Genomic DNA, 27,116 nt, shown 5'->3' on the forward strand with positions numbered 1-27,116 from the left:
CTATCTTTGATTACCATTCGGTATCGTTTCGGATCAATACGCATAGACAGCTACCCATGAGGCTGCGCTCACCCCGCCACATAAGGAAGCAGACCAGGCGCTACGAGCAAAAAAGATGCATAACCTGCGTCTAGAAGAACTTGCCGTGCTTCTTGGCGATGCCGGGCTCCATGTGCTCCGTCGGCTCGACGATGACCTCGTCGTCGTCGCTGGCCTGGCGCGCCAGGTAGTCGGCGGGCCTGTCAAAGGCGTCGAACCGGCGGCCCGTGAGCCGGGCGCGCGCCCAAGTGAAGCCGACGCGGAAGGCCAGCGCCAGGCAGCCCGAGAGCAGGCCGCCGAAGGGCGCGGCGACGAAGGCGCCAAAGGCGGACCAGTCGTTCTGGTAGAGCCCCTGCTCGAGCAGGATGAGCTGGGCGCCCTTGAGGGCGTCGCCGTAGTAGACGGTGCCGAAGATGAAGACGCAGAGGATGCCGCCGAGCCCGCCGACGACGACCTCGAAGCCGCGCCAGAAGTAGAAGCGGTCCGAGAGGCCCACGATGAGCGCGGGGATGGTCGCCGCCGAGACGAGGTCCGAGATGAGGAAGATCTGCAGGATCGAGGGGGCCTTGAGGGCGAGCACGATGACGGGGATGATGATGAGGACGACGCCGCCGCGGATGAACCAGATGTTGAGCCGGTTGCGGAACAGGTCGTTGGACGCCGAGGTCACCATGGCGCTCTGGAGGCTGTCGAAGGCGGCGGTGGACAGGGTGACGGTCATGACGAGGACGATGCCGACCACCCAGCTCGGCAGCTGCTCGAGGAGCAGGAAGAAGGCGACGGAGCCGGCCGCGTTGTCCGGGCCGGGCCACGTGCCCGCCCAGGCCGAGACCAGGCCGGCGCAGCCGACGAGAGTCAGGATGATCAGGATGGCGACGAAGGCGATCGAGATGCCGATCCGCAGGTCCCTGTCCGTCTTGGAGGCAAAGGTGCGCAGCCAGAAGCTCGACAGGAAGAAGTCGTTAGTCAGAATGGCGACGGGGAGGATGTAGAGCAGCTGCCAGCCGAGCAGGTTGGCCTTGGTCAGGCCCGAGGACTCGATGAGGGAGCGGTCAATCTTGGTCTCGACGCCGACGCAGATGGTGGCAATGACGATGAGGCCAAGCACCAGGGCTCCCTGCAGATTGTCCGTGATGAAGGAGATCTTGAAACCACCCAACGCTACGAAATGGATACATTAGCCGAATGAGTCGACAACAAGGGGACGGCCATCCTCCAGAGGTGGTCTGGATAATACGTACAGGTGTAAATGGTTGTAACAACGCACTGCACGATCATGACCGGAAGGCCCTTCAGGCCGGTGAGCGCCGAGACTACCTGGCCAATGGCAGACAACTCGGAGACCATGTAAAGGAACAGGGTCACCAAGGTCATGAAGCTCAGATACAGGGACGCGATGAGGCCATATCGCTGGCGCGTCCACTCGGTGAGGACGAAACCCTCGGGGCACTTTCTCCGGATGATAGGCCCCAGGGTCGCGAAGACGAATAGGGGCAGGGACGAGGCGAGAGCATAGGTGACAACGCCCTGAACGCCAGAGATGGTCGCCAGCTCAGGATACGAGAACAGGATACCGGATCCCATCGCTACCAAAGTCAGTTGTCATTCCACGGCTTGGGGGGTTTCAAAAAAGGGGTGATCTGAGCGGCAGCACGTTTCCCACGCAAGCATTAACTTGATCGAGTATTACGGTACAATCTCAGCTTCCTCTCCACAAACACGCAAGATGATCTCCTCGAGCCCCTTGCAAGGGCCTCGAAGGTTGGATCCCTCAGAGGTCTGTTTCGATTCAGCGCCCGTAGTGAGCCGCTTACCCTATCCTCTCAGAGACTACGCTATCTCCTCTGTCCACGGGCTCTTTCTCATCCCCGTAGGCCAAGTCGAGCCATGAGGACGAGGGATGGAAGCCCCTGAGAGGACAGGGAAAGTAAATTGTAGGTACCAACCTATTGTCAATTGTGTGACTCAAGTCTCGTCTTGTCTGCTAGCCATCGCGTGATGGCGAATGCTGGTGGATAGTCCCGAGATCGACCTGGACATTGTCTCTCAAGTCCAGGTATCGGATGACTGTTCGTGTTTTTGCTACCGCTCTGACCGCGAGATCCGACTCGCGTAGAAAGCGCATCAAAGCGTTCTCCACTCACCAGAGGCGATGAAATTCAGAGCAAGCGGCAATGCTGCAAGAGGCGTTAGTGATATAGACTCTCTCAGGGGGCAGGATACCAGGCTGATAACGCCGGCGCTGAGTCTGTGGCAGCTCGCCAACTCAGAGAGTGAGAATCTAACCCTTCTGTGTTCTGTTACCAGCCAGGAACTCTCCCTTGGACTGGTTACGCATCCGCCAGGCAATGCCTGTACCGATGATGCTGTACATCCATGTTGTTAGTGCATCCTCTAGGTGTGGAACAGGCTCATGTCCAGTATAACAACTAGGAACGCTGAACATATGAAGATATCCATACAGAAATAGACCATAGGTCACGTAGATGAGGGCATTTGATGCCTGAAAAGACGGCTGTCCCATGATGGTCTGTAGCTTGTGTTGTAAGAATGAAGATGTCGAATCGTTGGGTGACACTCAAAGAGGTCACAGGAAGAAGGGGGTCTGGCGACGTCAGTGTGTATGTAGTGCTGGGCACAATCAAAGAGATCAAGACAAGACCACTAGTTATCGTAGGATCAGCAGCTCCCACTCTTTATGTAATATTTCCTGGCTCCCAAGACTTCAAAGAGAAAAAAAGTCAGTCCTAGGTCATGATATTTGGGAGCGGGGCTTTGGCGGGTCCGGCGCTACAGCGAAAGGTCCAGATGAGTGACATTTGCGTTAGCGTGCAGAGCCCAGAGGCGATTTGCGGTCCACTTCGGTCCTCATCGTGTCACCGTGGGGGGTTCACTCGAGTCGAGAGACACAGGTGTTGTCCACTGAATCTGAGAGAAGGCATCACCTGCCAGCCCATGGACGATAAGCGGGCTCTCGACCTATGAAGGTCAGTTGCAGCGCATCAATGCAGTCTGCAACCTTCCCCGGATCATGGTGATCAGCTGGATGCCACCAGAGTGCGTCAGAAGAGTAGTTAAACAGCCCTGACCCATCAGAGCTCTACGGAGGTGTCGTTATTCGTAAAGCGGCTGGCTCCTTTCTGTCATGGCTTCTATTTAGCTAGCCAGAGTGCACTGTTCTGTGTTCTGGTCTCGTGAAAATGGCGTTGTCAAGAAGCCCCCATTGGCAGCAACATCCGACGTAGCCCCGAAGTAGCCTCACCTTGCACTACACTCACTACTAGCACTGCTTGGTACATAGATTGTCAACACCGCCAACTTCAAGGACTGTGACGAAGCTGGAGGCAGGCGCCCAACTCCAATTGTACTTACATGATGGCTTGCGCCCCTGCCATGGTAATACGAGATGGCGAGCCTCAGGGGTCGAGTACAGGATCTGCTTTGCAGGACGCAAACTTCCACCTCGAAAGGCACCACCCACCTTGGCGATGACAAGTAGGTATCCGAATCTAGGTTCATAATCTCTTTGGCAAGGTCCAGTCTGTGGTTTTATACAACTCTTGTGGAGATCGATTGACGGTGGACGTGTTGTGTCAAATGAAACCCCCCCCCCCCTTTCGGTTGAATGGTATCGCCAACACTGAGTACGGCCATGGTCAATTTCACTCATACAGAGCCGTGCAGTCCTAAGTTGTGATGTATATCACTGCGGTTTAGTCGATGCGCAAACAGCTCTCGAGTCTTGATAAGTAGCTACTGAATAAGAATACAGTTCCTGACCCATCAGACGCCTCCTTTGACATTCTCCGCCAAGATAAGATGTTTCTCAAGAACCTGATGTCTCCAGTCACTCAACAGAGGCCCATGTATCCTATGCTATGCTATGCATGCATGCATTGAATACTTCTCAGACCCGAGCAGACCAGGAGAGTTGCCTTTCCCATCCGCCAATCCCATCTGCCATGGTCCAAATCTGTCATTAGAATCTGTTCGCAAGAAACATCCTCCCAAATGAAAACAACTCAACACAGATGATGATATTAAAACGAGGACAACAATCGAGGTAGAAAATGAGAATTAGAAAAACAACGAATTTGGAAAAATCCACAATGAAAATACGAATGAAAGACTACAGTGAAAACATGGATCACACTTGTGACCAGCGGATCATTCCACTGAGACGACTCATGATATGGATCAAGCCTTCTCGGTCTTGGACACATTCTCCTTCTTGACTCGGGGAGTCGGAGTGTGTTGAGGACGAGTCGGTGTGGTCAGAATGTCATCGCTCTGGCGAGGAACCTCATACGCAGAGGGCGAACTGAATCCATAGAAAGGCATGCCAGCAGGGAGCATGGGGTCCTGAACGAAGGGCATGCCTGTCCAGTAGTTGCCATAGTATGCATATGGCTGCATCGAGTTGGCGGTAGCCTGGGGCGACATAGACATGGAGGAGGCGCCGGTTGGGATGCTGTAGGGGGGCGAAGCCTGAGCCACATAGGTAGGGCTTGTGAAAGGCTGCGTGCCATATGGCCAACCCCATGGAGGAGGGGCTGCTTCGGTCACAACAGGGGCTGTCTGCTCGGTACCCGGTTGCTGCGTCATAGAAGGAGCGCGCATGTTGGGGCGCTCAGGGGTCGTCGGGACACCTCCAGTGTTGGATCCCATATTGGGCTTGGCCATGTACTGGGACCGGACTCGTCTGGGAGTGGGCTCCTTCATAACCTTGCGTTCGACGCGAAGGCAAGCGCCTTCAAACTCCTTGCCATGCTTTGACAAAATTAGCGATTCGCCCATTCAACACACAACAGGAATGACTTACAAGGTTCGCAATGGCTTCGTCCGGAAGGTCGGGGCGCTCATACTCGATGAAAGCGAAGACGCGAGGAATCACTATAAACCAGATGTGTCAGTTTCATTCCAAGACCTAATTTTCGGAGCGAGAGAAAATACCAGAGTTGTTGGCAAACTTCCGGATGAGCTGAACATTGACGACCTCTCCAAACTCGGAGAACAGAGCAGTCAGTTCAGCTTGGGAGACATGGGGGCCGAATCCTGAAACGAAGACAGATCGTCGGTCCATCTCGTATTGGGCAAGGTAGTTCTCGTCAGCGTTCGCACGAGTAGATGGCATGGTCTTCTTGAGGTCAAAGAGATCCACGCGGTACTCGTCATTGTGACGGAAAGCCTACGGATGTCAGCATCCCGGAAGCTTCCAAATCTCATCTCTTGTCACTCACAGTCTGAAGATCACGACCAGGATCGTAGAGCGCGAACTCGGCGATGACAGTGAGAGGGAGTCCAAGCATCTCTTGAAGTTGGGTGTGCAAGAACTCGGCCTTGTTGATGGGGCCGTACGGCTCCAGAAGGCTGCGCGCCTCGTCAACAGTGATCTCTCCACCGTATCGCTTGTGAACAATGAAGGTTCCTAAAACTATAAATTAGTATGTCATGCTGATGTTTGAAGGCCGTGCAACGTACGGTTAGCCCGAACCATCTCGGTACGGCAAGCGCGACCAAGAATCATGGCACCCTTTCCACGGACCATGGCCTCGCGGGCATCCTCGTCTTTCTATACAAGGGCTGTCAGAGTGCTCAATGTGCGTTTGGACCGTGCGGGTCTCCTACAGTGTATTGACAGAATGCAAACGGCATATGGTGGCTGTCGCGTCGAATCTTGACAAAGACCGTACCATACTTGCTGAACTCGCGAGTGACCGCAGCTTCGAGAGCGCGATCATCTTTGGGCTCGGGCAGACTGGTATCGTGTCAGCTCAATGGAAGTCAAAAAGCGTGGGACAATGCGATGTATACTTAGCCACGAAGACACAGGCACTGGGAGGGTAGATTCCCTGCGCATCAACACCACCAATGAAATGACGACCACTCAGGTTGGATGAGCGAGTGCGAAGAGGGTGAGAAGGCGTGGCAGGGCCATGGCCCACTCCATTGCCTCTGGCCGGGCTCTGGCCAACATAATGACCAGGGACAGACTCCTTGACCGGAGAGATGAACACATCTCCGCTAGGCGTGTCGCCAACCTGGAACCTGGACGCGCTATGGGATATGGTCAGCTCAGGTAGTGATCTAATATCAAATACGATACTCACTCTAGGGCAGTAGGACGAGACGAGGGGATGTCGTAGGACTGGCCAAAACCGATTCGGGGTCTTGGGGATGCATCACTAGATTTCTCAGGTTACTTTCGGGTTTTCGCAGCTCATGAGATAGAGTGGACTTACCGATCAGACGAGGGAGATTCGTCCAAAGTGACGGCGCTGAGTCGGGCACCAGCTAGGTTCTGGTCAGCAAAATTGCGAGAAGATGCCATTTTCCACTTTTTGTTCGTAGGTTTGCGGCAGGACGAAGTAAAGCAAACGATGCAAAGTTTGGTTGAAGTGGACTGAGTGATCGATTACAACAGGGAAGAGTTGACGGGACATATGAAACGCAGAAGCAGGGTGGGAAGATTGTCAAATAATAATGAACTCAAGATAAACAAAAAGTGAATTCAAATTTAGGAACTAAACTCCAGAACAGTGACTCAAAGCCAGAACATGCAGCAACTCACCCTCCTCAGTGTCAATAGAAGAGACAACGCTGGGAGAAGAACAGCCAAGGTCGGGGCCAAGGTCGGGGGCAGGAGCACTGGCAACGCTCACACCATCGCTTGGCTTGCGTATCTTGCTCGTCGTAGCCGAGTCTCCAGTGACGGAAGACATTTTGGTCTCGATGAAATGGCTTGAGTTGAAAGTGAGGTAAGGCTGATTTCCGGTGTGGAGGAGGAGGGACTGTGTTGAAAAAGAAAAGAGATCGAGCCTCAATACGAAGGACTTTGGTTGTGCCAAAGTCAAGTGGTCAAGATAGGCTGGTTAGTAATGCTCGTCGTCCTGCGACTTGATTAATGAATGGTAAGGGGTGCTGGACCTGGCAAGGCTGGGTCAAGTGAAGGGAACCAGATCCGCCAATGTGGAAGAGAGGAAGAAAAGGGGGGTTGAAAAGGAGAAGCGGCGGAAAGTTGGTGGTAATCAAGGGGGCCTCGCGAAGCTGCCTGGGCGGAGAGCGTGTTTTTTTTTCAGGTTGTTGAAAAAGGAAAGCGCGTAGGGGACGCGTTACTCTCGAGAACGTGATTACCTCCCAATCGATCCTGGAGGGAAATCAAGGGGTGGGCGACGATGGTCTGATAAAGATGTGATTAGCTTGTCACTTTGATGACTGCCTGCGAAGAAATTCGAGGAGTCTGCTCGGGCACGGGGTTTGTGCTCCGGGTGTAATGCAAGTTCGAGATTCGACGAGGAGACGAGAGACGGGAGGGCCATGAGTGTACTAGCTACCTACCTAGGTTGTTGGTCTTGACTTAACTCTAGCTCAGGACCTGACCTTGTTAATGGGGATTCAACTCAGATGCTTGAGTTCAACCTCTGTTAATACAATTCAGCAAGGCATTCCTAGTCACCCTGATGATCATGAACTCCCCCACTGGTGAAGAACACGGAGATCCCCCACCAAATGGCCGCCCTTGCTCTCCACGACCAATTCCAGGCGTCACTTGACTGGCCGGCTTTTCCTTGGGCACGACTAATAGAAGATATTGAGGGTCGCGAGGAATGAACCCTGCGCGAAACCGCTTTGAGGGGCAGTTAAGATAAGCAGCATGTGCTATGAGTAGGCCCGGATCGAGCAATATGGATCTTGAGGTTTTCGAGAGCCTTTTCTATGTCCTACCGTAAGCCTGTGAACATAAAACAAAACAAAACAAGGAGCAAATACACTTAGGCTTGCATCAAGCGCGTCAAGGGACAAGCAGGAGGATTGGAGACCTCCTTCAGGAGAGTGACGACTAACGACATCGTAGTCACGTATATCAAATACATTTCCCTTGGCATTTTCCCTCCTTTGATGATATTTCCAGAGAATCACGATCTCATAAGGCTGTCAAGAAGCATACATGCCTTCAAGGGAAGATTGAAATGTACTTCGTCTTTGGCCGAGAGTGCAGTTCGAGCCTGAAAGAACGGAATCATAGCTAAGCACCACAAGCAAGTCTGCATGCATACTAAAACATCGACGAATTGGTGCAGTAAGCTCTATATGAGACTTTGTTTAGGAAGACATGTAGCCGGTTTCGATGTGTGTAAGTGGAAGAGGAGGCTCAAAGTACGTGAAGTAGGACATGTAGTTGGGAACCCGGGTACGGTATCCGCCGGAAGAGCCCCTTGGCAGACACTGGCACATTTTTGGCCAAGGGTCCGTGCACACCTCCAGGGCTATGTGCCTTCAACGAACTCAATCGACTTATCCAGATGACGTCCTGCATCTCCAACGCCTTCCAACCACAACTATCGAAATTAACTGGTTGCCAGCCGACATTTCAGGACGCCAGATAGCGCCATCGCTCGGAGTACGAGCGGTCATCGGGCTTTTTGGGAGGTGACATGGCTCTGTGAGGCCATTGGCGCTGACATCGCCTCTACAAAGACTGTTCTTGCGACGAACGACACCGCGACAAAATGCGCGTGACACCCTCTCTCCTAAGCAAGGGCTTCATTGGGAGAAGTGTGGATGAGTTCAAGAGGCTCTCCAATATCGGTTCGTCCACATGCCGTGCCCCGTGTATAGCACTGTCCGTCACTAAACGCATTCGGGAACGCAGCTTTCAAACTCGAAGGCATCAAGGGACCTTCGGGACCTTGGGAACTCCATTCCTTCCATGAAGCCGATTCCGTGGACGACTGCAAAACAATGTCCGATGTAGACATCGGCGGTTTCTCCACAGCCCACCTGGACTGGGTACCGGCGGCCCAGACAACGACAACATCTCCCTCGAATTCTCCAACTGGCGGATATGCTCGGTTTCACGGCACCATCTCCACCGAACTGCCGAAAGACCGACCCGATATACAGCGTACAGGATATGCTGCGTGGCGCACACTGGATAGGAAAAGGACGGTCTTTGGTAAAAGCCTATGGGATATCGACCCTTACGCCTACCTCGCACTACGCATCAAATCCGACGGCCGGAGCTACTTTATCAACGTGCAGACCGAGTCTGTGGTCCCTACGGACTTGCACCAACACAGATTATTTTCGAAGAGGCCAGGCGAATGGGAGACAATCGTTGTCAAGTGGAACGACTTTGTCCGAACGAACCATGGTTTCGTCGTTGAACCACAGACCGAGATACTGCGACAAAAGGTCCGATCAATCGGCCTGGGACTTACAGATCGAGTACCGGGGCCCTTTGAGCTCTGTATAGAGAGGATATGGGCGACGAACGACCCGAGTGAAGGATCGCGTGTGGAGGACGGCCAGGGGCAGGAGGGAGAGCTCAAAAATAAGCATGGCGAGAAGATTAGATGGGGCGAAGCCTGAACGGCCAAGATGGCAAGCCCAATTACGATTCGAAAAGGGTGCCTTTGATGAGATGTTCCATATGTATGATCATGTACAATACTACCCTATTGGGCTCGAAGAATGGGCTGCGAGGTGCTGACACGGTGTTCCTATGGGGCGAATGTTCGACTACCGTGACTGCGAGCACCTCCAGAACTGAGGAGACCAAGGGACCGGAGACCAAGGGAACGGAGACCAAGAAACGGAGACCAAGGGCACCAATGTACTTCAGACTAGCCCGAGCAACAACACCTACCTCCCCAGCGGCATCCGATTCTGGAGTGGCACCGGGCTCCCCATTGACACCATCCTCCTGCTAGGTTTCATCGTAGATGTCCCCTCCGGGTGCCTGCCTCGCCGAAGGAGTAACTCTCCCTAGTGGCGTAAAATTAGGACACTGGATGGGACATCGAGAGGTATGAAGAGTGGTGCCGTCTCGTCTCTATCACTCAGCAGAGGTCTAAAGTAAACCCAGTACCCTTTCCAAGGCAGCTCAACGGCTCGTTGGGTTGTGATATAAATCCTGAACCCTAAACAAGTCTAGCCCGATTCGAATGAATGCCCGACAAATGTCTTGCGTTCATATTAAATAGACTTGACAGCCTTTGAATCTTGCTTAGGTGAGCTTTGGACGCTGTCTGAAAGAAGCTGCACTAGCTGGATTCGTAGCTCAGCAACCGAGGATTTCATTGTCCTTCTTTACCACATGTATTGAAGAACTTGGTAACGATAAAAGCACTCCCTGTTCAAGCCAAGCCCAATACTTGGTTGGAAATAGGGCACTTCATCACTGTGGGCGACTGAGATCCCCACGGACGGCCCGTATTCTCTGATGTCAAATAACCTTGTGCATCAATTAGAGGCGTCTATCTAGCATAACGATGGATCGGAGCGCATCTTTTGACCAATGACTCACGCCGTATTGGGTTCATCTGGAGCAAGGAGGCCCTGTCCTTGCTTGCCCAGACTGCGGGTGGACAGATCCCTGTCCACAGATCCCACGTCAAGTACCATTGGGAGCATTTTCTTTGACGCCTGACGAGAGGCGGCCCCACATTAGGCATATCAGCATGAAAATCGAGATAGCTGAGGGGGTAGGTAGGAAGTACCCCAGCAGCTATGACGAGACCAACAGGGGGGGAGAGGGCACTGTGGGACGTTCCGAGTACCTCGCAACCAGACCCCCCAGAAGGTCTGCGTTTATTATTGTACAGTAGCACATGCATGTATTGTACCATCTATGGATGCCAAAACTCTCTCGAAGGTGCTCGAGGGCATTCTCGGTCCCAGAAGCACTGGTGGAATGGATGGCAAAGCCGCTGATCGGACGACCTGTCTTGCCTGTCTATGAATGAAACTGCCCATGTAAAGTTTCCCCTATGGTGCTAAAACGAAGCTTTTGGGCCCTGGATTCGAGGGCAGATTGTGAAAAAACTGTGGAGTTGACTACCAACATGGCTCAATTGTCAGGGCGACAGTCGAGAAAACCCAAGGTTCGTTTTCGAAGGGGCAAGCAGCTTCTACTAATGTGGAAGCTGTGGCATGTAGGTCGTCGACCCATACTGGCTCCCGCCCTCGTTCTCTTTCTACTTTCCGCCCCCGATACCACCTCTCCGCGACAGAACATCCTTCCTTCAACCGTGATGCCTGACTCAATGTCTGCCCGGGCTGATCTTACAAAATCCAGACAGCTGGTGTCCTCCGAACGGTATGACGGTAACACCTGAGTTGGCTCTAAGCTCGCGTGGCTCGATGCTCATGTCGAACACTGTGTAGGATTTCGTGGGATAGCCCTCCCCTGGCCTCTCTAAGCCAGTGTGGCTTTGAGAACCTTGACCTGTTCCAGGACACGTGCCCGACTAGTACCACCCTTGACAGATCTCAGCTCGACACTTCTCTCGTAGTCAAATGTGTGCGACACATCCTCCTCAAATCGGCTATCAATAGCCTGTAGTTGCTCCAGTGAGAGTTCGTTCATCGGGATACCCAGCTCCTCACTCTTGGCGACACATCGCCCGGAGATATGGTGTGTCTCACGGAAGGGGACGCCCTTTCGAACGAGATAATCAGCAAGATCAGTAGCCAGCATGAACGGATCGAGAGCAGCCCTCATCCGCTCTGGCTTAACAGTGAGGGTCTCAAGGATACCGTTTGCGATCTGAAGGCTATCAGAGATAGTCTTCACATGATCCAACATAGGTTCCCAGCTTTCCTGCAAGTCCTTTTGATATGTGCTGGGTAGGCCCTTCTGGGTCATCATAAGGCCAGCCATATGGCCAAATGCCCGACCAGCCTTTCCTCGCAAGAGTTCCAGGCCATCGGGGTTCTTTTTTTGGGGCATTAAAGAACTTCCAGTTGCATAAGCATCGGCAATAGAAATGAAGCCGAACTCTGTAGAGGAATAGAGAATGAGATCCTCAGCCCACCGAGAAATATGTTGCATGAACATACTACCCCACTGTAGGAATTCGGTGACGAAATCTCTGTCACCAACAGCATTCATGGAGTTCCACATAAGGCCTTCGAAACCCAGCTCCTCAGCCATCATGTCGCGATCGATATTGAAGCCATTGCCGGCGAGAGCACCACAACCAAGTGGGCTCCTGTTCACACGCTTCGAGGTCTCGCGCAGCCGCTCAAGATCGTTCGCAAAGGAGAAGCCATATGATAACATATGCTGCGACCACAAAACCGGCATGGCACGCTGCAGATGGGTATATCCAGGCATGATGATGCCACTATTAAGGTCAGGAGGGCCATTAGCTTTGGGGCATAGTTAGACCTACCACTCGGCCTCAGCGCGGCAGGCAATAACCTCAATGAAGGCAACTAGGTGGCTCTCGATCTCCTGGATCTGGTTGCGCAGCCACATACGCATATCACAGACGACCTGCTCATTGCGACTGCGGCCCGTATGGAGTTTGCCAGCGATGTCCTGGCCAATAATCTCACCGAGCCGGCGCTCATTGGCAGTATGGATGTCCTCATCGTTGGGCATGAGAACAAAGGTATCTGCTTCCCACTCCTTCTGGATCTCCCGGAGACCTCTCTCGATTTCAGTGAACTCGCTGTTGGATATGATGCCAGACTTGGCGTTTGCGCGTGCAAATGCAATACTGCCGAGGATGTCTTCCTTGTACAGGAGCTTGTCGTACTCAATGCTTGCATTGTATTTGAGCATGAGGGGATCGAGGCCGCCTGTCAATTCCGAGGTCAGCATATTGCACTTGAACATCCATGCATGGAGAACCGACCTCTGAAGCGTCCACCCCAAAGCATGTTTTCCGCAGGTTTCTTTCCAGATGCCATGGTGCGCAGATTGCGTGCTTATCTTCCAGGGGCTGAGTCCAATGCCTTGGTTTTCAAGGGAAGAATTTGGTACCTAGGTAGCTATCATGGTCATTTTTGGTCGATGACCTGAAGAGTGGAGCGCCTTGTGCAGGTCACGTGGGGACATTCATTGAAAGAGACGGCGTCACCAAACCTGAGCTTCCTTGAGGTTGTCCAAATCGAGTCATCAAGTTAATGCACTCAACGCCCCGCTGGTGACGGACCCAAAAGGTGGGTCCTGGTGCTTTCTCGAAAAAAATGGAGGGGCAGTCGCGAAGGAGGGGCAAATTCGCAAAATTTTTAGTGCGCTAGGCAAGAGCCAGACCAAGCCCTCAAACTCTTGCCGCCAACTTTAAAAGCGTTTTTGTCCGCTGCACTCTTCTCTCACTTTCCCTCCTTTCTCCCTCGTCCGGCACACCTCGAATCAAGCATTCCATCCTGCCAAACTTGTACGTTCATCATCTCGAGCATCTCGAGCATCCTCCTCTTGATCCTGTCATCAACATCTAACACTCGCGGCAGTCAAATTCTAGCTGTTTCAGCTCTTTCAGAACCGTTTCCCCCAAACAACACTTGAACACCGTCAAAATGGGTAAGGAGGAGAAGCAGCACATCAACGTAAGTTCACCAACCGCATCCCCATCTCCAGCTCTACTAGCATCATCATCACAAGGTACAGCATAGCTAACTTTTCCATCTACAGCTGGTCGTCATCGGGTTCGTCTATCCATCTTGACATCTCGCGATTCTCACAATATACTGACATCTGGGACAGCCACGTCGACTCTGGCAAGTCGACCACCGTAAGTTGCAACCTTCCTCCATGCGAGCCTACCTTCCTCCGTCGCCCTCCTGCGGCGTGTTGGGAAAGGACTCGCTGTTTTTGAGCTTTGCTGACTGGCATATACAGACTGGTCACTTGATCTACCAGTGCGGTGGTATTGACAAGCGTACCATCGAGAAGTTCGAGAAGGTCAGTCATCTTTCATTTCCCCCCTCATCGCTCTCGAGAGCTTCTTTTGGAGTTCTCGATCTTCCCTCGCACCTTCTATCATCAAAAGCCTGGAAGCTTGCTTCTGGAGACTCGTCGCTCCTGGCTTATCGCCGCCAAATCAACCCCTCCCCCGCTTTGCATGATAAGAAAAAAATCCTTGCCCGCACAGACCAGCCATAGTCAAGCATCCCTGCTAACAACCCTTACAGGAAGCCGCTGAGCTCGGCAAGGGTTCCTTCAAGTATGCCTGGGTTCTTGACAAGCTCAAGGCCGAGCGTGAGCGTGGTATCACCATTGATATCGCTCTCTGGAAGTTCGAGACCCCCAAGTACTACGTCACTGTCATTGATGCCCCCGGTCACCGTGACTTCATCAAGAACATGATTACTGGTACTTCCCAGGCCGACTGCGCCATTCTCATCATTGCCGCTGGCACTGGTGAGTTCGAGGCTGGTATCTCCAAGGATGGCCAGACTCGTGAGCACGCTCTGCTCGCCTTCACCCTTGGTGTCCGCCAGCTCATCGTCGCCATCAACAAGATGGACACCACCAAGTGGTCCGAGGACCGTTACCAGGAGATTATCAAGGAGACCTCCAACTTCATCAAGAAGGTCGGCTACAACCCCAAGACCGTCCCCTTCGTCCCCATCTCCGGTTTCAACGGCGACAACATGCTTGCCCCCTCCACCAACTGCCCCTGGTACAAGGGCTGGAAGAAGGAGGTCAAGGGTGGCGAGGCCACTGGCAAGACCCTCCTCGAGGCCATCGACGCCATTGAGCCCCCCAAGCGTCCCACCGACAAGCCCCTCCGCCTGCCCCTTCAGGATGTCTACAAGATCGGCGGTATTGGCACTGTTCCCGTCGGCCGTATCGAGACTGGTGTCCTGAAGCCCGGTATGGTCGTCACCTTTGCCCCCTCCAACGTCACCACTGAAGTCAAGTCCGTTGAGATGCACCACGAGCAGCTTACCGAGGGTGTCCCCGGTGACAACGTTGGCTTCAACGTCAAGAACGTCTCCGTCAAGGAGATTCGCCGTGGCAACGTCGCCGGTGACTCCAAGAACGACCCCCCCATGGGCGCCGCTTCCTTCACTGCCCAGGTCATTGTCCTCAACCACCCTGGCCAGGTTGGTGCTGGTTACGCCCCCGTTCTGGACTGCCACACTGCCCACATTGCCTGCAAGTTCTCCGAGCTCCTCGAGAAGATCGACCGCCGTACCGGCAAGTCTGTTGAGGCCAACCCCAAGTTCGTCAAGTCCGGTGACGCTGCCATCGTCAAGATGATTCCCTCCAAGCCCATGTGCGTTGAGGCTTTCACTGACTACCCTCCCCTGGGTCGTTTCGCCGTCCGTGACATGCGTCAGACCGTCGCTGTCGGTGTCATCAAGTCCGTCGAGAAGTCCGTTGGTGGTACCGGCAAGGTCACCAAGTCCGCTGCCAAGGCTGGCAAGAAATAAACAGCTTGCCGACACAATGATCATCACTTCGTGATGAGTGAGCCAATCACACTCGCCCATCACTTCCACCTGCCGCTCTTCAGGGGGTCACGACAATCTACACGAATTCCCTTTTGCAGTTGCATTAAGAGCACTCCCCCTTTGTTTTACGGCACATCACGGAGAGGAACGGGTCTGGGTTTTGCTGCGATTCGGAAAAATCTCGTTGTGTGCTTAAGTAGTACAAAAATAGAGTTCTCTTAGACTTGATGTCCCAACCTGTGTGCCTGTGTAATGTTTCCCAGTACGTGACAGACTAATACTTCGACCGGTTCACACTTTCAAGCCCAAAGTTCTGCTCTCCTCCGGGTGACGGTAGTTTGTATGATCTAGGGATTGTACAAGATCGTCTCGTTGGGATCTCGCAGACGAGGACACCCTGCGTGGTGATGATTTATTTGCTACATGTTGATATCGTACAAGAGAGTGAGGATGGCTTATTTCTATTTGTCCTTCCAGTTCTCCCCAACCCAAGTCAACTCTTTGCATCCGCTTGCCTTGAGCGCAGCTCTCAGAAACGCTGCACTGTTGGCCTCGTCGGCAGACGCCGAAGAGTCCTCCCCAGCCTGAACCGCCTGGAGGCTCAGCTCAGCTCGTCTGCCTCCACCCTGTCCTGCCTCGATACTGGTATAGCACAATACCCATCTCTCGAAGGAGGCAGCCACGGAGCGGTGGAATTCTAGTCCTGCAAACATGTAGTCCAGCTCTACATGACCATTACGCGGCGGCCCTGACTTGCGGCCCCGTCCAGTCTCCCCGAGTAGCCGGCGAGGGATCTTGACAGCGCCCAACAGTGCCGGCGTCTCGAGGCTGCCCATACCCAATTCGAGGCGGCTGTGGCTTATGTAACTGTGGATGGTTGGGACAGCGGCGACTACGGCGTCGCTGCCGATCAGCTCGGCGTACCGCGTCTGATTGAGGCGGATATCAACACGGTTGTGCGGTAGGACGACATCGGAGACGTGCTTTGCTGTGATGGCGCGGAGGGATGATGTAGTGAGGATTCTGGCGTCTGCGGCGTCGAGGCGGAGCTCGAGATGTGGCGCTGCGGCCGCGGAGCGGGTGGAGGAGGGCCGAGGGACGAAGTGCATGACGATGGTGACGTTCTTGGACCCTGGGACAGGCTCAGAGGGGAGGGAGATGGTGGTCAGAGGTGGGATGATGGGAGACATGATCCGCTTGTTTTTGCCGTTGGCTAATTCGAGACGAGTACCGTTTGGAGGCAACTTGTGGAGGACGTGGCCGAAGGTCGCACTTGTCGCGGTAGTCAGTTGGCCAGGCCAGCCGTCTTGCGTTGCAAGGTCATCACCTTTCGGGCTCGGCTGGATATTCCATTTCAATGCCGCTGGAGGTATGACATGGGATTTGTTATGATCCGTCCAAGTCATGGTCGTAGCTGAGGTCCACCTGGCCCATTTCGATAATCGATGCCTCCATGCCCACTTGCCGCTGTTGCCATAGTCCTCAATGAACCTCGCGCTCTCCGTATCGTCGGAGTCGAGCTGATGCAGCTGTGACTGGCTGCTACTAGGGCTGCATGCCGTCAAGAGGAGCCTGAATACCACGTCCTTGGGGCTTTGCGCGTAGGCGTCCTGGACCTCATTCTGAAGGAAGGTGACCTCTACTTCCTTCCCCGATGAGCTCAGGGACACAATTGAGTTGGTGATCCGGCCGACTTCTTGCAACAACTGGGAGGGGATGCTGTTTGTAATGTCGGTGACCTTAATTTTCTCGGTCACGGCGTTGTGCAGTCGAGTATCGACCTCTTGAAATACGGTATCAGCGACCGCGCGGGGAGCAATGACGCGCATTGTTTTCTGCGTCCGGAACAGCTCGATGTGCATGCCCTCTCGCAAGTAGTGACGGGAGATGTCCGCCAGCCAAGACTGCCCCCCAAGAACGAGTAGGGAGAACTCCGGCTCTCTGAGCTGGACGTCGACATGGCCCATGGCACTTGTCAGCTCCAGTATCGACAGATCCCAAGACAGTCGCATTAGCCGTGTGGCCACCTTCTGCTTGGGACTCAGGGAAGAACTGATATATCCTCGGAGATTGGCCGGCATACGTGCGTCGGCTTCTGGGGTCCAAGGTGTATAGTGCACGATCCATGGCGCATTCGGCACGGTGCTCTCTGCTGCTCCAGGTACGGCTTGACCCCCGTTTTCTCGGATGTATTGCTGCAATTGCGCCGTCGTGAAGCCCTGAATCAGAACGTCACGAATACGATCAAACTCGGCCTTTGAAAGTATAGTGTCTTCGACCGGCCTCAGCTCTTCAATGTGCTCTTGGACTCGTTCAGGGGTAACGAGGACGCCTTCCTCGCTGAATAGGTTTTCCGCATCGATTTGGCGGATGGCATTGTCGAGACTGGAATAATTGTCGAGGCCCAACGGCGAGTCTCGACGCCTGATCTTGCTATGCTCTTTCATGACAATAGCCTCGGCCGGTTTCCCTAATATGTCGATCCCAAGTGTCTCGCCTTTCATCGTCACCCGACGGCCCTTGGACCGGTAGAGCACGCGGTCCTTGCTTCTGTTCGTGGGTGCGTCCTTTCGGCTCACACGACCGACGGGCTCCTTTTCGATCGGAATGGCCCTTTCGGCATCCTGATCGGCGCCTCCATCCCCTGAGTCCGACTCGGTCCCATTGCGCCTGAGTTGTGAATGCGAAGCAAGAGGCAGGATCCGCGTTGCATGGACAGGTCTAGACCGTTGCAACTGGCATCGCAGGCAGACAAATCCGCCCGAGACGGCTCTAGAGAACATCGACTGCCTGTTACTGCACTCGTGGCAGTGATGGTCGGCGTGCAATTTCAAATTTCGAGGGAAAAAGTCTCCACGAATATCGCTGTCGTTTGAAAAAATACGGAAGCTCGAGCTCCCAGAAATTTTGCCAATGCTTGCAAGGGTCGAGCACTAACATGCGCCGCTAATTTCAAAAAGACAGGGGGGCCTTGGAGCTAAACTTGCGCTCCCGCACGACGCGTTCACCTCCGCTCATCCCATTAAAAGTCGCGTTGTATCATAAGCTCCGGCTTGTTCTTCAAGTCTCAACAGCGGGGTTGTGTTCGTCGAAGATTATTCACACAAAATACTGTGCATTATTCTCCTTCTATCTCCAGTATCCCGGCTGCTCATACTTTCCTTACTACCATCACCATGCCCGTCCTCCAAAGAAGGCCGCGCAACGTAAGCTCTCTTGCACTTGCCATCACTGGATTGGAATAACAGAACTAACGAACCATGGCCCAGCGTGTCGACGATGACGATGAACCTTCGCAACCGCCCCGTCGGAGGGTGAGACGTGACGACTCGGACGATGACGCAGAGAGCCAAGTGTCTGGACAGGGCGGAGAGCACGACGAGAGCTACTCCCGAGACGAGTCACTCGAAACGCAACTGATCAAGAAGCTCGTGCGCTACGCGCTGGCCTGCGAGTATTCGAGAACGCCGATCCGGAGAGACGGCATCAAGGACAGGGTCCTCGGGAGCCACGGCAGAGCGTTCCGCAAGGTGTTCGACGGTGCTCAGAAGCAGCTCCGTGCCGTCTTTGGAGTCGAGATGGTAGAGCTGCCCGCTCGGGATAAGGACCACTTGTCGCTCGAGGAGAAGCGAAGAGGTAAGCAGCAGTCACGTACCATTGGAGAACGAGACTGGAAACGTCTGTCTGACCCGTCATATCTGTAGCTGCAAAGTCCCAGTCCAAAGCAACCACAGGCTCCAACTCATATATCCTCATGACACGACTTCCCGAAAAGTACCGGGCCGCAGAAATCCTGGCCCCATCCAAAGTACAGAGTGCCGATGACGAAGCTGCCTACATTGGCATATACACGATGATTGTGACGATCATCACCCTCAATGGCGGCGATTTGAGCGATGCTAAGCTGCGGCGATACCTGAACCGCATGAATGCGAGCGAAAATATGCCCATCGATAAGACCGAGACTGTTCTACAAAGGCTCGTGCGGCAGGGATACATTGTGAAGACAACGGAGCGACGCAACGAAGGAGACGAGGAAACTATTACGTGGCATGTCGGTCCACGAGGCAAGATGGAGGTTGGACCAGAGGCGGTCGCTGGCATGGTTCGAGAAGTATATGGGAGCACGACAGATGATCTAGAGAGGAAGCTACAGGCAAGCCTTCGAATCAAGCCGGCGGATGGAAGCGGCGACGAGGAAGACGGAGAGGACACAGACCTTCCGGATGCAGCACCCGAACCAAAAGAAATCAGCGGAGCAGGAGAGGGTTCGCGACGCAGGAGCCGCCGGCACAGGGGAGATGAAGATGATGGATGAACCAGGATCTGAGTTTTGTCTTTCGTCTGGAACTTTTTACTAAAGAACGTCTGCTTGACGCTGTGGTCGCCAGAGTGCCATCGTCAACCTGGTGAGGTGAGCAACACTCCAAAGCCTGTTGGTGTTGCCACAGGGGCTGCATCAGAAAGCTAAACACGCATAGCTTTGCTCGCCCCGTCCAAAGTCATCCCTGCCTCGTCACCCATGGCCGCTCAAGTAGTTATATGCATCGCATTCAATAGCGGCCCGAGTATTGAGCTGATTGCCAGGTACGCTCTACAAGCGTCGGCAGTGCGCGTCGGCAGTGCGGAGGATCATCGGCTAGTCGTGGCCTTGGTCGGGGCCGTCGTGGTGGTCGCGGTCGGGGCATCGGGTTGGGTGTTCATGAGTCGTCCTGCTGTCTCCGGACCACAGGCTCTTCCCCTTCACGAGGCGGAGGGGGTCCGCATGGCTGTACCATCTTCTGTAGACGCAAGATAGATAATTGTCAGCTATGAGCGTGCGTCTTTACCGCAGAGCGCGCTTTCAAACTGCGCCCAGCCAACTTACCCTGATCAGCTGCGCCCGCACCTTGGAGACCGGCTCGTTCTGGGCGAGCGCGATGTAGGCAAGCTGGGGCGGGTGGCCCGCCAGGCTCGAGTACGTGTCACGGAAGACGTTGGTCTTCCACTCCCAACTGGTCGTGTCTGGGTGGCCGGTGCCGATGTATTTGGCCTGGAGCCGCTCGAGCTCCTGCTGGGTACGAAGTTTGTCGGCCTGTAGGGTTACGGATTGTTAGTGGTTTCCGGAAAACTGGATGCTATGTCCCTTTACACGGGTAGTCACTCACCATGGTTTGAACAGGGCGCCGTTTTCTAGAAAATTTGCAGTACGGTTGATAGGTGTGGTGTTGAATCTTCTCTTTTGCGAAGCTCGCGCGAGAGTTTGAGATGCTCAAGTGGGTCACGTGATCGGCTTTCTCTGGACATGGGCGAGAACACGGAGACTTTCAAAAAGCAAGCAGGACAGGATCAAAGTCGAAGTTGAGAAAGTAGGATTCGGAATGAAACAAGCGGTATCTCTGTCGTGACTTCTAAATCGCGAAATGGATTTGTGGTTGCCCTGTTCAGCCAAGATGAGAATTGAGATCGCACACAGTGACTCCAAACAACCTGTTCCACCAGTTTCCACACCTCCTCCTGGTGTGAACTGGTTATGCCTCGCTCGTTCCATTTTATTACAGGACCTCATCATGAGAAGAAAGAGGGGTATAATACACATTGTCAATCAGGGCCACATTCCGCTCTAGCTACGAGTAGAATCGTCAAGGCCCGTTTGCGAGTCTTGATCTGTTACCCTTGGAATTCTTTGCAGGGCAATTCAGTCCCAGCTACGGCATGCGGGTCAGCATCGAGAGACAAATACTTTAGGAAAGGCGCGAGGCAGCTTACCCGGTGTCCTTCTGTCTCACAACGTCTCCTTCCGACCCCTTTTGTTTCCCCTAGAAGCGCCGCCAGGGTTAGTCCTGTCCCAGCAAATGCGAGATGGCGGGTACTCACAGAAATTCCACCCTCGACAACCAATCTGTCGACCTGGTAAAATTGACTCATGACAGTTTGCCGCTGCATAATCACCCAAGTCAGCTTCCTGGTTCCTGACATAGCTCCGAGACGCTCAGTTGCCTTCATCGAACGCAATCGCCCCGAGCCCACTGTGTGGCACATGTAGGCCAAAACATCGAGTCTTGTGTTTGATGCGTACCTTCAACACTTGAAGCTCCTTCAGCCCCTTCTGCACCAGCTCTTGGATCTTCCTTGGATCCTCTACGCCCCGGTTCTCCCTAAAGGCATCTCTCGTCCGGCGCTTCGCATATTCTCGGAAGTTGTAGGCGGCGAACTGATTGCTTTGCCGTAATAGTTGGCGGTACTGATAGAGAGGAGAACAATTAGCCCTCTGATCAAGCATAAGATGTCTGCTTAGGGAGTAATGCAGGCATCAAAGGACGCCAAACAGTCACAGCCCTGGGGGGCAAAGACCTCAAATACCACATACTAATGAGATAACCTGCTGGGGTGAGTTGCCCTTGACCGCCGTCGTTATGGAAGCCATCGCGAGTGCGTTTATGTCTAGAAAGCTTGCGGGGCTGGTGCTTCGTACGTCAAAGGGTACGAATGAGGGAGGGTGCGGCTTCGCTCACTGCGCAAAAGTATTTATTGGTGATGCAACCTGCGGCGGACCGTTGCGCGAAAAGACCGAGCTCAAGCTAAATTGATAGGTATCGGTCGGTGATAACTGATAAGCACTATCACTATGACCGCATAAGCCGAGACTTTTTTTCCCCTTTGAGCACTCCGCCATAATCTCCACCAACCTCAAGGTTAGCATGTAAAGACTCTTCAATGATTGTCGACGTCTTTCGATGCCTGTGGTCTACTTGGGTCATAGTAGGGGGTTACTATTTGTCATTCCGCTCATTGTTTACAGTGTTTGACCTCTACATCGGACACATAAGGTCCATTCCTCGTAGGCTTGCTTTTGTCTGTGACAAGCTTCTCGTGCGCCACATCGACCCAATCTTGTATAATATAGTCTCGACCCGTGGTGATAATCTCGACTATGTGGTGTAGAATAAGTTGCAATCACACAACATCATTCACAGGCCAGTATCTTACAGCGTTGACAGTTAGCCCAGAAGGCTCCGATTCTTTCTTCTCATCGTCTATAGATGAAAGGCCGCGCTGGGTAACTTTGAAGTTTACTGCTCTCCTTATCCCTGAAGAATCCCTAAGTCTTCACTCGTATTTCCGAGTTGGCGCCCTCCCCGGTCACGATGTTCTCATCATCAAACCCCATGATATGGTCTCCAATATCTTTAACATGGTACCGTGTTTGATCATCCTTGTCGTACACCAAGTCTCTGCCATCATCAACCTTAAGATTCTTCTCCTTGCGCATCGGCAGATGAGAACTCTCCCTATGACGTTGGAAGTTGGCACTAGCGCAGTCCCTGGAACAGAACATAGCTTCTAGCTTGAGCGTCTGCGTGCATTCTCTGCAGAGGACTGGCTCATCGTCCACTCCACTCATCACAACATCTTCTCCGTCAGAGGCTTGCACACACGTATCATCGGAGATGCATTGATGGGAAACCGCACAGTGCTCATCCTAGAGGCCTGTTAGTGCTGCATGAAGCCATGTGCGGACGGACTCCCAACTTACCTGGCCTTTTTCGGCGCATTCTCGCGAGCAATAGATAGCGGCTTTGTCCCGGACGTGTGCTTCCATGAAGAAGAGACATGGACGGCAGACCAGTGCTGAGTCGGCTGGGTCGATTTCTTTGGAACAGGTTTCGCACTTGACCGACTTTTGTAGGAGTTCCGGTCGCGGCGGAACGCCCTGTCGTGCGTCTGACATCCTCTTTTGCTGGGCGTGATGCGCACCTTGGGCCCTGCGAAGCTCGTCGAGGCGTCTCTGCCATTTCTTCATCTCATTCCCTTTGCGTGACGCTGCCTCTCTTCTAGAGAGCACACTCTTAAATGCTGAGGATATGGGGACGTCGTCACCTAGCTGGCTTGAGACATCTGCAATGTCAGACTTCTCAGATAGCTCGGCGGGAATGATCAGCTCCTTTAGCAGCTGAGATCGATCACCATCCGAGGCGTCCACCGCTTTTTGCAGCTTCTCTGCATTATCCGACCGTAGCTGTTGTACCGATGCGGCATTCAATATCTCTTCCAGCAATTTCCTAGGCTGGACGTTCGGATCAATAAGCTTTGACTTGAATTCGGCCTGGCTCATCGATGCTTCTGCGAGGACGGGTATCGTTGTAGAGGCCTTGATCCGCAGGCGTAGCCACTGATCTCGCTCCTTGACGATGCGTGCATCAACGTCCTTGAGCGTGACTTTCAAGTCTTTTGCATCTGTGAACATGCGATCTAACTCGCGCAAGAACGCTTTGCGTCCCGAGAACCATTCTTCCTCTGTCGACTCGAGATAACGACGTCGCATCAAGTCGACCAGCTTGCCGTAACACGATTCGCATTCCAGTAGATGCCTCGCGCCATGGTTGGATGCTTTGCAGGAACCATCGAGCTCTTTCACCCGTTCGCCAAGAGCTTGCTGTTGCTTCTGAGACGAGGCAACCAGGTCCCAAAGTTCGGCCATGGCCGAGTGCTCCTTGAGCGAATCTACGCCCTGGAGCGGACGAAGATACGGATCGGCTTGATGAGGTCTGGTATGAGTTCCTTGTCTACAAGGCGGTAATCTGGCGTCAGGACCGGGTTGCTTGTGGACGTCGGAAGAATGCGCTCGTCGGCGGTGATGATTATGATTGTTGGTAGACCTTAAGATGAGAATGCTTGACATGAGCTCTCAATGTAGCGGCTCGTCGATGCGGTGGATCCACATCATTGATCCCTTAAGCCAGCGCCGCACGGTCCAGCCTCAACTGTGGCTGATCAAGATTGATCCAAGTTCACATGCATCAATGATTTGATTGGCCCAGTCTAGACCGATCGGAGTGGGGAAAGATATTTCCGACCAAATCTCAGCCCGGCGGCTGCACTGGACTGGAAAGTCCAGGTGGATTTAGCGCTATTAGCACCACTTGACGCGACCTGAACTTATGCAAGTCGCATCTTTCCCAAGCAACATCTGCGATGAGGCTGGCGATCCGGCGTTGAACACGGCATCATCATCAAGAACCACCACCCCATCGCACATTACCGCCATACCTGGATTAGTGGTAATCATCACTTTGAAGTCGCATGACACCGCCAAACAGTTGTTTTCAAGTGACAATCGTCGCATTTCTCAATTGACGGTTCTTTGGACACCGACCCCCCGACGAACAATTCAAGCGCTCCAGAGACCCAGAAGACATTGCGCATCTCAAATCTCTGTTGCAAATCCCGTTGGGACTACCAATATCCGAGCGTGTGCCCTAAGTCGCCCGAATGGCGCCCGGAGTAAGTATAGGTCCAGACTGGCGCATGGAGGCGCACCCATTGCTAACGGCGAATGCAGACGCGCAGAGGTAACCGGAGCGGCTATCCGGAGCATGATGACTTCGAGGGTGAGCAACGGTTCTTCAAGTGTAGATTTCACGTGCGCGGCCTGTGATGAGCTGACACCGGCGATCTACTAGGTCTTCCGGTCCGACAATGGCGACAAGAACACGTGAATATCGCCCCCCCACCACCCCAAGAGCTCATGCAGTTGAACGATCGCTGGGCCCACGAACTTCCTTGGGGAATGCCTAAGGATTGGAACCTTCTGCCGCCGCATAGCCAGGAGCTTCTGCGAGCAGCCCGGTCCGGCCGCTTATACAAGCGCCCTGCACCACCTGAGGAGGAAGAAAATGCAGAAAACGCAGAGGATAAGGCCGCATCTGGGGAGAAGCAAGAGAAGAAGGAAGAACCGGTTGTCAACGGCGTGATGGTTAAGATATGGCGGCCAGTTCCTCGAAATGTTGAGAGCGCGACCGTTTCACACCTTGCTAAGCGACACAAGTCGACAGTGACGCTGCCCTCGATGGCTGTCGCTATCCAAACTGCCGGCGCTACGATAACCCGAGCGACGATCCGCAAGATCGACGCTGCCGGCAACCCTTATGAGCAGACCATCACACTGACGGAGGGCCAACATGTTGATGGCGAGATCATTTCTACCAGTGTGGTGCCCGCACCCACGGCTGGCAATGGTGATGCCAGGCTACAGCAGCCAGCGCCGGTCAGGAGAAAGCCCCCTCCTCCAAGAAGGAAGGCTAAGGGCCCTGGCCGAGGTAGAAAGAAGAAGCTCATGCCCGCTGCTGGGGAACAGTTGTCGCATGTGCCGCCTCCGGCTGGAGCTCAGGCAGCTACCGCAGAGGGAGGAGTAAGTTATTACGATACCCCGCTTTATTGCTCTATGTACTAATCGTCTCACAGGCTATCAAGCCAGAGAACGGCCAGGACGGTTCTACGAACCAAGACAGCGAAATGGCAGACACTTCGCAAGTTCCTTCCGAGGACGAAGAGGGCGAGGATGGTGAGGAAGGCGATGATGACGACCAGGAGGATGAAACACCTGACCGTGAGAACGAACAAGACCAAGACAAGGACCAGGAGATGGAGGACTCGCCGGCTCCGCTTCAGACCGAGCCGAAGTCCGACCAGAAACAGGAGCAAGAGCAGGAATCAGAGCAGGCACGTCAAGTACAAGAAGGACTATCCGCTGCTGAGACCACTCCCGATCCGGCAGCCCTGGCGCCTCCAGAATCTACCATAGCTCTCGAAGGGTCACCTCTCAAGAATATGGTGCTACAGTCTCCCACCGAACCATCGCCTATTCTCTCGCCTTCCGCCGCAGCAACCGTTCCGACTGTAGTGCCCGAGCCTGCAGAGCCAGTCGCAGCACCTGCCCCAGAAGCAGTGGACGTAGAGATGCTTTCTGCCTCATTAGCCAGTGCAGCAGCCGAACCCGAGCCAGCACAGCCGCCGGCTAGCACAGTCGAGACTGTTGCTCAGTCGAGCAGTGTGTCGAGCGTTTTACCATCTCTCCGAGGCGAACCTGAGCCCGAAAAGCCAGTCGCCGAGGGCGCGGACTTGATTCTTGAAGACAAGGAAGCGCCAGCGGAGACGGATGTCGAAAGCAATGTCGAAAGCAAACCGCCAGCGACTCTTCCTTCAGAGCTCTCGGACGCCGTGCCGAAAGAAACACCTGCTATTTCCGAACTTGAAAATACTGAGGAAACGGCGCCAACTGAAGCAAGCCAGGACCCTACTGCGGCGGCGACAGTGCCGACGGATGAAGAACCGACCCAAGCAGCCGGCGTGGTGCCCGTGCCGGAGGAGCGGCCAGAGGCAGACGTAGTCCCGCCAAAGTCACCGATACCAGATGTCCCAGCTCCTGAAGCCGAGCCCACAACTGAAGCTGCAACGATTCCGGATCAACAGTCCGCTGCAGTAGGAGAGGACGAGGATGGGCCTAACTTGCTCAGTAGCCTAGAAGCAGAGCTGGACCGCCAAGAAGCAAGTAAGATCAGCGGGCCCGAAGAGGCTGCGCCCGTTCCCACGGACGAACCCGCGGGTGAAAGTGCGCCTCCAATAACGGGGGAGCCCTTGGCTGCCCCAGAAACCTCGCACACCGAGGGCGAGAAGGATGAGAATGCCGAGAGTAAGGAATAGGACCTGGAAGCGGTTTGGATCTGTACTTCTGACAAAACATATCTCTTGGCTGCTTCAATGGCTTACGAGGCGTTTGTTTAATTACATTATGATTCCTTGTAACTTATGTCCAATGGTGGTTAGCTAGTAGTGGTTGTCAACGAGCGTAGTTTAATGACCCCAATTGGATAGTCACGGGACAACGATTTGCGATGGGCGCCGTTATCATCGCATTAAGTCAGATGGGCACTCGACTTCCCCTCACCCAAGTATTGGCATCTCTCAACAACCACATGCTCACAGTCTCCGCGTCCGAGGAGGCTTCATATCGTAATTTATCATGCGTATTGAGCTATTATCATCTCATGCCGATTGGCTACCTCCTTTTTAACTACTCTATGCATGGTCTTCAATGCAAGTCGCCATCTAACAGCAGTGCA

General features: G+C 53.7%; 10 protein-coding genes across 10 annotated transcripts; 4 read left to right on the plus strand and 6 right to left on the minus strand.

Annotated features, from left to right (window-relative positions):
• Positions 1-130: 130 nt before the first annotated feature.
• Positions 131-2,563, minus strand: E0L32_005424 (uncharacterized protein; the record flags this gene model as incomplete). Its single annotated transcript, XM_031139944.1, has 4 exons — positions 131-1,200; positions 1,281-1,625; positions 2,184-2,216; positions 2,344-2,563. 4 exons carry the CDS (start codon positions 2,561-2,563, stop codon positions 131-133), a joined length of 1,668 nt encoding a protein of 555 aa, XP_030996171.1.
• A 1,673-nt stretch (positions 2,564-4,236) lies between these two features.
• Positions 4,237-6,761, minus strand: E0L32_005425 (uncharacterized protein; the record flags this gene model as incomplete). The annotated part of the gene is made up of 10 exons (XM_031139945.1): positions 4,237-4,809; positions 4,862-4,932; positions 4,993-5,227; positions 5,280-5,467; positions 5,521-5,611; positions 5,668-5,797; positions 5,854-6,096; positions 6,150-6,224; positions 6,282-6,333; positions 6,611-6,761. The coding sequence occupies 10 exons, from the start codon at positions 6,759-6,761 to the stop codon at positions 4,237-4,239; spliced, it is 1,809 nt and encodes a 602-aa protein (XP_030996172.1).
• A 1,788-nt stretch (positions 6,762-8,549) lies between these two features.
• Positions 8,550-9,411, plus strand: E0L32_005426 (uncharacterized protein; the record flags this gene model as incomplete). Its single annotated transcript, XM_031139946.1, has 2 exons — positions 8,550-8,628; positions 8,693-9,411. 2 exons carry the CDS (start codon positions 8,550-8,552, stop codon positions 9,409-9,411), a joined length of 798 nt encoding a protein of 265 aa, XP_030996173.1.
• A 1,828-nt stretch (positions 9,412-11,239) lies between these two features.
• Positions 11,240-12,741, minus strand: E0L32_005427 (uncharacterized protein; the record flags this gene model as incomplete). The annotated part of the gene is made up of 3 exons (XM_031139948.1): positions 11,240-12,170; positions 12,219-12,630; positions 12,687-12,741. The coding sequence occupies 3 exons, from the start codon at positions 12,739-12,741 to the stop codon at positions 11,240-11,242; spliced, it is 1,398 nt and encodes a 465-aa protein (XP_030996174.1).
• Positions 12,742-13,350: 609 nt separating this feature from the next.
• E0L32_005428 (translation elongation factor EF-1 alpha) lies at positions 13,351-15,213 on the plus strand (the record flags this gene model as incomplete). Its single annotated transcript, XM_031139949.1, has 5 exons — positions 13,351-13,380; positions 13,466-13,479; positions 13,538-13,565; positions 13,673-13,735; positions 13,966-15,213. The coding sequence occupies 5 exons, from the start codon at positions 13,351-13,353 to the stop codon at positions 15,211-15,213; spliced, it is 1,383 nt and encodes a 460-aa protein (XP_030996175.1).
• Positions 15,214-15,695: 482 nt separating this feature from the next.
• E0L32_005429 (uncharacterized protein) lies at positions 15,696-18,017 on the minus strand (the record flags this gene model as incomplete). The annotated part of the gene is made up of 1 exon (XM_031139950.1): positions 15,696-18,017. One exon carries the CDS (start codon positions 18,015-18,017, stop codon positions 15,696-15,698), a length of 2,322 nt encoding a protein of 773 aa, XP_030996176.1.
• A 393-nt stretch (positions 18,018-18,410) lies between these two features.
• On the plus strand, positions 18,411-19,552 carry E0L32_005430 (uncharacterized protein; the record flags this gene model as incomplete). The annotated part of the gene is made up of 3 exons (XM_031139951.1): positions 18,411-18,440; positions 18,504-18,870; positions 18,939-19,552. 3 exons carry the CDS (start codon positions 18,411-18,413, stop codon positions 19,550-19,552), a joined length of 1,011 nt encoding a protein of 336 aa, XP_030996177.1.
• A 382-nt stretch (positions 19,553-19,934) lies between these two features.
• On the minus strand, positions 19,935-20,384 carry E0L32_005431 (uncharacterized protein; the record flags this gene model as incomplete). Its single annotated transcript, XM_031139952.1, has 3 exons — positions 19,935-20,015; positions 20,102-20,308; positions 20,382-20,384. 3 exons carry the CDS (start codon positions 20,382-20,384, stop codon positions 19,935-19,937), a joined length of 291 nt encoding a protein of 96 aa, XP_030996178.1.
• Positions 20,385-22,315: 1,931 nt separating this feature from the next.
• Positions 22,316-23,695, minus strand: E0L32_005432 (uncharacterized protein; the record flags this gene model as incomplete). Its single annotated transcript, XM_031139953.1, has 2 exons — positions 22,316-22,696; positions 22,751-23,695. 2 exons carry the CDS (start codon positions 23,693-23,695, stop codon positions 22,316-22,318), a joined length of 1,326 nt encoding a protein of 441 aa, XP_030996179.1.
• A 791-nt stretch (positions 23,696-24,486) lies between these two features.
• Positions 24,487-26,697, plus strand: E0L32_005433 (uncharacterized protein; the record flags this gene model as incomplete). Its single annotated transcript, XM_031139954.1, has 4 exons — positions 24,487-24,498; positions 24,557-24,605; positions 24,678-25,405; positions 25,459-26,697. 4 exons carry the CDS (start codon positions 24,487-24,489, stop codon positions 26,695-26,697), a joined length of 2,028 nt encoding a protein of 675 aa, XP_030996180.1.
• Between the last annotated feature and the right edge of the window lie 419 nt (positions 26,698-27,116).

The sequence above is a fragment of the Thyridium curvatum genome, assembly GCF_004353045.1.
Source record: "Thyridium curvatum strain D216 chromosome Unknown NODE_28_length_411853_cov_82.906025, whole genome shotgun sequence".
NCBI lineage: Eukaryota > Fungi > Ascomycota > Sordariomycetes > Thyridiales > Thyridiaceae > Thyridium > Thyridium curvatum.